The following is a 10,487-nucleotide window of genomic DNA, read 5'->3' as shown; positions in this document are numbered from 1 at the left end:
TGGGGCTGGTGAGGCGGTAGGTGACGCCCGCCGTGACGGCCTTGCCGGAGTCCTCCAGGAGCGCGGGCGTGAGCAGCACGCCGCCCGGCGGCGGCAGCACGTTCCCGGACTTGCCGTCCACCCACAGCTTGAGCTCCGCGGCGCGCAGCGGGAAGAAGATGCCGCCCGCGTCGCCGGCCGGCCGCGCTGCGTGCCCGACGACAACAAGGCCGTCAGTACGTCAAGCAGTGTCAACAAGGGTCAGGCAGGTCGAAGACGGGCCCTGCGTGTGGCGGCCCTGCGTGTGGCGGCCCTTCCAGGCACTACTTTGCCTCGGCCGCGGCCTGGAGTGGGTGCGCGTCGACGCCCTATGTGTCGTCGCAGCGAACGAACACGCCCCTGCCCTTATTAAAACGTTATCTAGTCGAAAGAGGAAAGTTTCGGCCTCCAACTCGGACTCGCGACCACACTTGGCGGCGCTTGGCGGCGCTTGGCGGTTGGCGGGTAGCCGGTGGCGCTATCAGATAACCTGGACACGAAGGGCCCGAAGGGGATGGCTGCGGCCGGCTGGTGACGTCACTATGACGCCGGAAGGTCCGAAGGTCCGCAGGGCTGCGAGGGCCAGGTATAGGACGCCGCCAAAATAGCCCTGTGGCCTTTGGGCGCCTTTGGCCTTTGACCCAGCCGAGTTTCTGTTTGTCGATCCCTGCCGCGACGGCACAGAGAAGGCGAGGACGGACGGCCTGGCTTCATATCCGAACAGCGTCGCTCTGTCTCTCTCGCACTCCCGGGGCGTGCCGCAGCGTGCCGCCGTCGCCTTGCCGTGACGGTGTCCTTAGGGTCCTTAACCCGCCGCACTGCGCGGCCAGCAACAGGATTTATATCCTCATCGCTGTCAACCGCGGCGTTCCCCGAAGCCCCGGGGGGCACGCTACGCCCCGCCGTAGGGCCGTGGGGGCAACAGTGTCGCCCCCACTGGGGCTGTTGCTGTTGCCCTGCCCTCCACCATCCCCTTCGCCGAGAACCGGTTTTCCTCTCACCTTTCGACGGCATTCCCCATCAATTCGACCAGTTTTTAAAACGACCCTCGTCGTCGTCGTGAGTTTTCTCCACCGTCGCTGCATTTCCGTCAGTGTACATCACCCCCCTCCCCCTTCCCCTTTCCACCTTGACATCTAATTAATCGGATGGATGATGTGTGCCGTGTTAGTGTCGTGACACCCTCCCCCCCCCCCTTTCCCCCCTCGCGCCTCGCATGGCAAACGCTGCCCCGCCAGGCCCGGGCTAGGCCTCACTCACGCACCTCGTGTATGTAGTACAGTAGTTTGTGAAGCATATTACTTTGGACGCCGCTCAACCGCAAGGAAAGGGGGGGGGGAGGCATGGCTCGTTGCCTCTACCATTGAAACCGAAGTGTACATATCTCTTTATTGGGAATCAGGAAAACCGGACGTTTCGGAAAGAGGTGCCTCTATTAAAGATGAATAAAAATATGAAATGGAGAAAAATTCCCCGGCAGGTGTGGCAACATTGCGAGAGCGAGCGGCGAGGCGGCGAGGCGTAAGAAGCAGGAATGTCGGTTCGAGTTTTCGCAGTTACGCCATTCCAGTGTAGTGGCAGCCGAATTACCGGCCCGACGATTGCTCTGCGCTTCGGGGACTCATTCCGAGAGTCGTTTTCGCCGCTCTGTCTCTCTCTCTCGCACTCACGGAGAGTCCCATGTAGGTGCCAACGACTGTCGGAATCAGCCTTGCTGGGCCGTTCTGGGCTGTCCTGGGCTGTCCTATCGAGTTATCGAAGTGCCACCTCCACCGCCACCGTCGTCGCCGCCCACCCCAGCCCGTCCCAGCTGCATGCATGCTCGCAGTGTACTCACGGGGCTCGGTGGGCTCCACGCCGTCCATGGGCTCGGCGCTGACGGCCCCCTTGTAGAAGAGGGCCAGGGCGGCCAGCACCAGCACCGCGGCCAGGCGGGTGAACCTGCCCGGCGCCCGGACGCGGTGCTCCACGGCCGCCATGCCGCTCTGCCGGTCGGTCTGCCGGGGGTGCCGGCGACTACCACTGCACCTGCAACGGAGAACATCCAAAACACACGATCAATACGCATTCTATCGGCACCGAATATCACCCCCACTTCACACCGCGCGCAATGTCGACTCGCCGACGGACACACAGTGTGCCACACAGTGTGCCACACACGCAAACGGACCGGCGGACACACGAAAGGGAATAGAGTAGGACAGGAAAGAAAAGTTTGATTCGCCACCCCGCCGGCCTGCCCCCCGAGTGAGGCTAGATTCGTGGGGGAGTGTGCGAACCGCCTACGGCAAACACTTTGCTTGCGCCGTAAAAGACCCCCCCCCCCCCACTTAGCACGCCAAACAAGGGCACGACCCCTCCGGCGGGTCAGAGAGAGAGAGAGAGAGAGAGAGAGAGAGAGAAAGAAGAGAGAGAAAGAGAGAGAGAGAGAGAGAGAGAGAGAGAGAGATAGAAGAGAGAGAGAGAGAGAGAGAGAGAGAGAGAGAGAGAGAGAGAGAGAGAGAGAGAGAGAGAGACTCACACACAGCGCGGACGGCTGGCGCCTCGACGACCTAACCTCCCCTTGTTTTCCCTTCGTCCGTCATTTCGCCCTAAGCTGCACAGTGGATGCGACGCGAAGTGCGGCCCGTTTGCATCGCGCGTAGGGTGTACACGACGGTGCACTCTCAAACCGTTACACTGTAGGGGCCGTCGCCGAAGTCCGCCTCCCAAACAAGCGGCCGCGGGAATCGAAAGCAAACTGTACACAGGGCGACAGGATGAGTGAGAGGCGGCGCGGGGCGCGGGGCGGTATGACAACAGGTGTGCCGTGGCGTGCTGCATGGACTGCGACACGGCCCTGCCACATGTCTGCCATGCAGAGATTAAAAGCGTTCATCGCGCGCGGCCGCGGCGCCGCGGGCGCGTTTCGTCGCGGGGGCGTCGCGCTGCGTCGCGCTGCGTCAGCTAGCTTCGGCGCGGCCCGGCGCGGGGGTCGCGTCCCACTTTCGCCAGATCAATTTCCCATACTGCATTCAGCGGTCATGTGCTGGCTGGACTCGGTTCCAACTGGAAATCCATTGGGCCTGTGGGCACGGCGGCAAGGTGTCTCACCTCGGCCTCGGACTCGGCGGCGTCGGGGCGCGACGACGCGCGGCTCCCGGACGCCCTGCGGACTGGCGGTGACGAGGCGACGAGGCGACGAGGCGACGGGGCGACGGGGCGCGCCGCGGACGTAGGACGCCCTTCCACCAGGGCGCAGAACCAAGCTGTGCCGTCCTCGCAACCCCCAGCCTTTTCGGGTTGCGCCACCAGCCCCCCCGTCGACCGGCGCCACCCCACCAACCCCTACTCCCCCCTCCCCTCCTCTCTCACGTGGCCCCCTTCCAGCCCTCAGTATCCCTGGGGAAGTGGGGGAGGGGGTGGCGGGGGTTGGCGAGGGCTTTCGCGTATAGGGGCTGGAGCCACGGCTGGAGCCACGGCTGGAGCCCGTCCGCACAGGGGGGCCGCGGGGCGAGGGGGGCCTTGGGGGGGCCTTGAGGGGGGCTCTGGAACGCGCTGGACGAGGGAGGGGGCCGGGGCTTGTTGCAAGGCGTCTTATGAGGAAATCGCAGGGCGTGAGCGAAGGGAGGGGCGGGGTGCCGAAGTGAGTGGTGGGGGGAAGGACGGGAAGGGCGCACCCCTATCGTGAATTGTCGAGGTCAGCGTTGCGATGATGCGGCCTGCCTGCCTGCCTGGCGCCGCGGACGCTTGGCTGCGGCTCGCCGAGTAAAGCCAGCCAAGCCAATGCCAATAGCTTGGCGACGCCGACGGCCAAGGACTCGGCAGAGATGCTGGACGAACGGGGAGCGCTTGCTTGCGAATCGAGGCTCAGCTACGCCCGGATTTCACTTCACATTCTTATTCTTGGAACACTGTCCGTTTCTGCGATCTAGTGGCGGCTGTTAGGAGGGCCGAGCCAATAGGAACTCTGCAACTCGCTTGCCCGTCTCCCACGCCGCGACTTTGGTGCCAAGGTGCGTGAGAATGCCATTTCCTTGCGCACTACATTGGCGATTCGCGTGGAAAGCGCCGCTGACACCGCCGCCAAATCTTCCTGTCAAGCGACTGACTTTGAGTTCACTGCACATTTTTTTTTTGTTTTCGGGGCCGAAAAGCATGTTAAGAAGGCCTGGGAGACGTCTGCTGAAAAAGAGACAGCGGGAAATGCATGCATGTGGGAGCGTGGGTCCGGCCCAGCCTGTATATAGGAGTGCTCTGCGACCGCGGATCACTATTGACCGCGCAGCACAGCGTGCATAGCGAGCACAGCGAGCGCCATGACCCTGGTGACCGAGGCCCTGGTGCTGGCCGCGGTGGGCGGCGTCACCACACTGCTGGCGCTGTTCCTGCAGCAGTACATCCACTTCCGGAGGCTGGAGCTGGCCATCCCGGGGCCGGCGTCGCTGCCGCTGCTCGGCAACACGCTGGACTTCGTGAACGTGACCCCCGACACCGCGCTCAAGACCATCAGGCGGCTGGTGGGCGGCCGCAGCGAGCTCACCCGCTTCTCCCTCATGAACCACCTGGTGGTGTTCGTCAACGACGCCGAGGCCATTGACTGCGTGGCGCGCCGGCCCGAGTTCCAGACCAAGGCGCGCTTCGTGTACCACCTGCTGGACGACCCGCGGAGTCTGCTGCAGCTGGGCGGCGCGGAGTGGCGCGCGCGTCGCAAGGCGCTGGAGCCCGGCTTCCACAAGAAGGTCCTGGACAGCTACATGGACATCTTCCACGGCGAGGCCAAGGGCTTCGCGGACAGCCTGGCCGTCGGCGAGCCCGTGGACGTGGCGGGGCCCCTGCGGGAGGCCACCTCCAGGAACTTCCTCCGGACCTCCGGGCGCCCGGACCTGGAGGGCGACGTGAAGCCCTTCGTCGACTTCTTCCAGACGTTCCTGTTCGCCGTCAACCGGCGCGCCTTCAACCCCCTGCTGTGGTCCAAGCGCCTGTTCGAGATGACGCCCCTGGGGAGGAACGTCGCCAAGATGAGGGAGGCGCTGCACGACCTCATCAGGGAGGGCCTCGCGGCGAAGCATGCCGAAGTGAAACAACCGGGCGGGAAAGGCCGGCAGTCCGGCAGGGCCCGGAAAACCCTCACGGACATCCTGGCCGACCTGCACGACAAGGGCGAGATCCTGGAGGACGACGTCGTCGACGACCTCAAGACCTTCTTCGGCGCCAACGTGGAGACGACGGTGGCCACGGTGAGCTGGGCCCTCAAGCTGCTGTCCATGCACCCCGAGGTGCAGGAGCGCCTGTTCGCGGAGGTGACTGCCGTGCTCGGGGACCGGGACGTCACCGTCGAGGACCTGCCCAAGTAAGTTGGAGTGAACACGGCGCCAATTTGTCACCAAACGAGTTAGTTTTGCGTCGTTGCGAAACAACCTGACGCGCTCCCTCCGCCCCAGGATGAAGTACCTGGACTGCGTCATCAAGGAGACGATGCGCATGTTCCCGCCGCTGCCCTTCGTGGGCCGCCAGTGCGTCCGGGAGACGGCGCTGTGCGGCCACGTCCTGCCGGCCAACAGCTCGGTCATGCTCAACATCCTGGCCGTGCACTGGGACCCCCGGCACTGGCCCGAGCCGCACGTCTTCGAGCCGGGCCGCTTCCTGCCCGAGCACAGCCGGGGCCGCCCCCGCGGCGCACACATCCCCTTCAGCGTCGGCAGCCGCAACTGCATCGGCGGCAAGTACGCCATGATGGTGGTGGCCACGCTGCTGGCCGCCACCGTCCGCGCCCACAGGGTGCTGCCCGTGGGCGACCACGAGGACGTCCAGAGCCTCGTGGACAACATGGCCTTCGACCTGACGAGCAGGCTCGTGGGCGGCATTAAAGTCGTCTTCCAGCCCAGAGGCAGCGACAGCGGCGGCCCCGCTGGCCGCGCCAGACGGGCCGCACGTGCAATTGGTGCTTGACGTTCTTGTACTTGGCCCTCTTAGGGCCGGGCGTAAAATAGAACTAGCAAGTGCCCGAGGGAAGAAGGAGAAGGAGAGCACGAAGTTAAGGCAAACGCACACTTTTCGACAAAGCCTGACTGTACTATTGCGTGGCAATCGGGAAAGCCGCGGCCGATAATCTGCCGACGTCGCTCCAAGTTCAAGGCAGCATTGCCTCCGCTTCCTGGAAGCGTAACCCTTCGACCGTGCGCCAGCGCCGCGACGGCCCTGGAGCCACTCCAGTGGAGTGGAGACGGGTGGCGAAGGCCGAAGGCAGCCAAAAGCCGAACCGATCGAAGGGTGGTTGCTAGCCGAGAGTGCTCGGCGTTCCATTTTTGCCGAGTACGTTTCGAACATACTCGGCAGAGTATGCAGGCGAGTGGCAGGTCTTTGCGACGATGCCGGCCCGCGGTGAGCAGCCTGTTCGGCTTTCGGCTGCTCTCGGCCTTCGCCACTCGTCGGCACTCCACTGGAGTGACTCCAGGCGTCGCGGCGCTCGCGTGCGGCCCAAGGGTTGCACTTCCAGGAAGTGGAGGCACGGCGGCCTTGGACTTGGCATGACTCGGCCGCTAATCGGCCACGGCTTTCCCGATTGCCTTGCGGTAGTAGTCACGCCTTGCTGAAAAGCGCGCTGCCAGCCCGAAACTTCCTCTACTTCACCTTGCCAGCACTTCCCTTTTAACCTCGGCCTGTTCCTTCCAAAGAAGACAGCTGCCAAGTCCGGGACCTCCTTCAAGTCCTACGTGTCTGTAAAAGCGCACCCTGTGATTTTACGAAGCCAATAAAATTGAATTCAGTAGTTGTTCTTCCTCTTCTTCTCCGTCTTCTCTCCCGACTTTGCGAAACTCGAAACGCGTCAATCGGCGCGGAGCCTGCTACTTGCAGCCGCGGATTTGATTTTCGCTGACTCTGGACACCGCTCCGCGGTGTGGCGCCGCGGGCTCGGCGTCGTCGGCCGGGGGCCGGGCGTCCGGAGCGGCGGTCCCCGTCAGTCCCTCGCCGCCCTGCTCCGAGACCATCGCCCCCGCCGACGACATGGTGCTGCCGCAAGGCCTGCTCGTGTGTCAGACCCTCCAGATCATGTTCGGTGAGTAGGAGGACTCCGGTGACCGCACCGGACGCGGGTTTGTTGTCTTGTTTTTTTTTCTCGGCCCGCGGAGTGTTTTGTAAAATCTGCCCTCTCTGTCGCTCTGCCGCAGCCGGCACGCCGTACGTGATGTCGCTGCTGCCGCGCGGTGACTGCGCGCTGTGCTGCCAGACCGTCCTGGAGGACGACATCGTGTTCACGACGCACTTCAGGCAAGCAAAAGGCCAAAAGTTGGCGGCGTTTGCTACACTAGTTTTTGTTTTACGCTCAGTACTTAACTTGCTCCTGAGGAAAAGGTTGCGTTTCGATGTAAAGGGCGTGAGCATGAGAGGTTTTCGGTGAGAGGCTGATCATGCATTTGTAACATCTCCCCCCTTCTAATTTTTCCGGATTTCCCGGGACTTTTCTTTTTCTTTTTCTTTCCCCATTGTGCTCTTGAGAAAACGCGTTGACAGCCGGGGCCAATGTCCGAGTCAGACTCCGTCGGCTCGAAGCTAGCGCCATTATTCGTTCGGGTCACTCAGCATTACCAGAAGCGTACTATTGTCTCCAGGCGTCTCAAGGGGTCAGCGAATCTCCGCTGCATGAGGTGAATTGCACGCTTCAGTCCGGCTGACTCTCTCTCTCTCTCGCACTCATGGGGCGTCTTCCGTAGAGGCGAGAGAGACAGAGCGACGAAAACGACTCTCGGAATCAGTCTGCCTGGTTGCGAGAAAGAAAGAAGGAAAGGCGTGAAAGGCACTCGACGCGGGTCTCTCTCTCGGCATCGCGAGCAGCCGACACTCCATGAATTCAAATCAGAGGACGCCTAACATGACAGCGCATCATTTTATATTTCTTTATTTTTCTGTCAGGCTGTCGGAAACCTTGCAGAATGTATCTTACTCGAGTCGGCTAAAAACACCAACACCAACAAGACGGTGCGGCGCGCTGGGCCTTCCCTGGCCTTCCCTGCCAGACTGCCTGACTGCCTCGAGCAGGCCTCCAGACCGCCCTGCCACCTCCTCCTAGGCCTGCCAGCCGCCCCCAGTAGGGGGTCGGGGCCAAAGGAGCCTGCCTATGCCTACGGCCCGCCCCCTCGCGGGGCCTCTCGCTCTCTCTCTCTCTCTGGTGGAGGGGGGCGGGGGGCCGCGGCGAGGGGGGCGGGGGCAGGCCGACGACGACAGGGGGCAGCGGCGCGGCGGCGGTCCCGGAGATATCGATCACCGCGCTGCGCTGCCCCGCTGCCCCCCAAGGCCCTGGCCGCCCTGGCCGCCCTGGCCGCCCTGGCCGCGGCGGGCGTCCCTGACGTCCCCGTCGTCCTCGGCCCCCGCCGCCCCTTCCCGGCCCGTTTCTTCACGTGCACCTCCTCGTTGTTGTTGCTATTGGCGTTGTTCATGTCGCCGTCGTTGTTGTAGTCGTCATTTCCGGGAACGGCGGTGCGCCTCGCCGTCCCGGAAACGACCCGGCGCGGTAAACTAAATGAAAGAGGAAGGGGTTGGGGAGCTGGCCGAGGCAGGCCGAGGCAGGCCGAGCCTCCCAGCGGGGGTCGCGCCTAACCGTTCACCTGTTGTCGCGCTGCACCGTGCACGCCACGTCGCTTAGCGCCGCCCCCCGGGGGGCAGGGCCGGCACCGCCACCGCGGCCACGCCCAGCTTGGTGACCGATCGGGGACGCGCTGCACGCCCACGCCACTCGACGGCCTGCACGCCGACGGGCCGGCGCGGCACGCCACGGCACGGCGGTACCGAGAAACGGTCGGTAATTGCATGGGGATGTCCTTCGGGGCGGGCCGCGTGGGCGCGGGACGTTAACGGTGCCGAAAAAACAAGGATGATTTATTGCTGTTTGTCTGTTTGTTTGTTTGTGCTCATCCCCAGAGAGCGCGCTGCTGTATCGATTCGCAATTGCGCATCCGCCGCCCCCTCCAGTGTGCCTCCAGAGACAGCGTGACGAGTGCGGAGCGAGCGCGGCTTTCTATATACTTTGACAAATGAAGTGACGAGTCTCAAATGTGATTCCTCGCCAGGACGGGGGCCTCTCTGCGCGCCGGGGTGGCGGCCGGGGCGCCGCAGCTCGACCCCAACAAGCCCACCGTGGTCTACGTGCACGGCTTCACGGAGCAGGGCAGCGGGGCCAGCGCCTCCACCATCCGAAAAGGTGGGCGTCCACTGTAAAGCGGCCGACGGCGACGTCGTGAGGACCGCCTCCCGGAGGGCCACACAGAGAGCACCCCGGTGACCTGTCCGCCTTGTTGACAGCGTACTTCGCGACGGGCCGCGACGTCAACTTCGTCACCATGGACTGGTCGCGCCTGTGCTCCTTCCCCTGGTACTCCAACGCCGTCGCCAACGTCCCCGTGGCCGGCAGCTACCTGGCCCGCTTCCTGGAGCGCCTGTTCGAGGACGGCGTCGACCCCGCCACCACGCACGTCGTGGGCTTCAGCCTGGGCGCCGAGGTGGCCGGCGTGACCGGGCAGGAGCTGCAGCGGCGCTACCGCCTGGGCCGCATCACAGGTGACGAATCGCGCTCATCGTCCGACACGAATGACGTCATGACATGACGTCATTGTGTGTGGTTCCTCTCCAGGATTGGACCCGGCCTTCCCGCTGTTCCGCTGGACGCGGCGCGACGGCCGCCTCAGCGAGGACGACGCCCAGTTCGTGGACGTGATCCACACGGACGCCGGCGGCCTCGGCGTGCGTCGCGCCATCGGCCACGCCGACTTCTACCCCAACGGCGGCAGGCCGCAGCAGCCTGGGTGCTCGGCCAAGGAGCTGCGCGAAACGGGGCACTACCCGCACGAGTTCCGTGAGTGCACTCCGCGCTGAGACCGCATCGAGTCATTTGATTTACTTTTCTTAATTTCAAAAACAATTTTCCAGTGACGTGCAGCCACACTCGGGCCTGGGTGTACTACGCCGAGTCGGTGCTGCGGCCCGCGGACTTCGTGGCGCTGCGGTGCGAATCGCAGAGGGACTTCCGGTCCGGCCGGTGCGAGCAGGACCTCCTGCGAGCCAACTTCCAACCAGCCAACCAGACCGTCGTCGCCGCCATGGGGCTGGACGCCCCGAGGAGGTTCGGCTCCGCGGGTCTTTTTCCCTTCGATTTTCCTTCCCGCCGCGGAGTTTTACAGTGTGCGCTCTCTGTGTCCGCAGTTGCCGCGGCTCGTACTTCCTCGAGACCAACGACCAGTTCCCGTTCGCGAGGGGGCTGAGCATCCGCAGCGCGGAGAACCTCGACGACCTCGAGTAGAGCGCCTGTGGATCTGCGCATCGGCAACCCCAGCGCACGCGCGCTCGACGGGTCGCCTGTCTTCGGGCGCTCTCTCTCGCTCACTCTATTCTGCCCACTCTGACAAAGCCTTCGTGCCTCCACTGTACTGCTACTTTCCCACCACTCGTTACGAATAAAGATACTGTTTTTTTTAACTTTTGACATTCCTTTCATT

General features: G+C 63.7%; 2 protein-coding genes across 2 annotated transcripts; both read left to right on the top strand.

Annotated features, from left to right (window-relative positions):
• The first annotated feature begins 3,703 nt into the window (after positions 1-3,703).
• On the top strand, positions 3,704-6,800 carry LOC117647512 (probable cytochrome P450 4ac1). Its single transcript, XM_034389270.1, has 2 exons — positions 3,704-5,350; positions 5,442-6,800. The coding sequence occupies exons 1-2, from the start codon at positions 4,317-4,319 to the stop codon at positions 5,947-5,949; spliced, it is 1,542 nt and encodes a 513-aa protein (XP_034245161.1). The 5' UTR covers positions 3,704-4,316; the 3' UTR covers positions 5,950-6,800.
• A 130-nt stretch (positions 6,801-6,930) lies between these two features.
• Positions 6,931-10,472, top strand: LOC117646961 (lipase member H-like). Its single transcript, XM_034388369.1, has 7 exons — positions 6,931-7,057; positions 7,170-7,269; positions 9,066-9,196; positions 9,298-9,552; positions 9,626-9,847; positions 9,922-10,114; positions 10,195-10,472. Exons 1-7 carry the CDS (start codon positions 7,006-7,008, stop codon positions 10,289-10,291), a joined length of 1,050 nt encoding a protein of 349 aa, XP_034244260.1. The 5' UTR covers positions 6,931-7,005; the 3' UTR covers positions 10,292-10,472.
• The last annotated feature ends 15 nt before the right edge of the window (positions 10,473-10,487 follow it).

This window comes from Thrips palmi, unplaced genomic scaffold (assembly GCF_012932325.1).
Source record: "Thrips palmi isolate BJ-2018 unplaced genomic scaffold, TpBJ-2018v1 HiC_scaffold_2, whole genome shotgun sequence".
NCBI lineage: Eukaryota > Metazoa > Arthropoda > Insecta > Thysanoptera > Thripidae > Thrips > Thrips palmi.
This window is presented reverse-complemented; position numbering and strand designations above follow the sequence as displayed.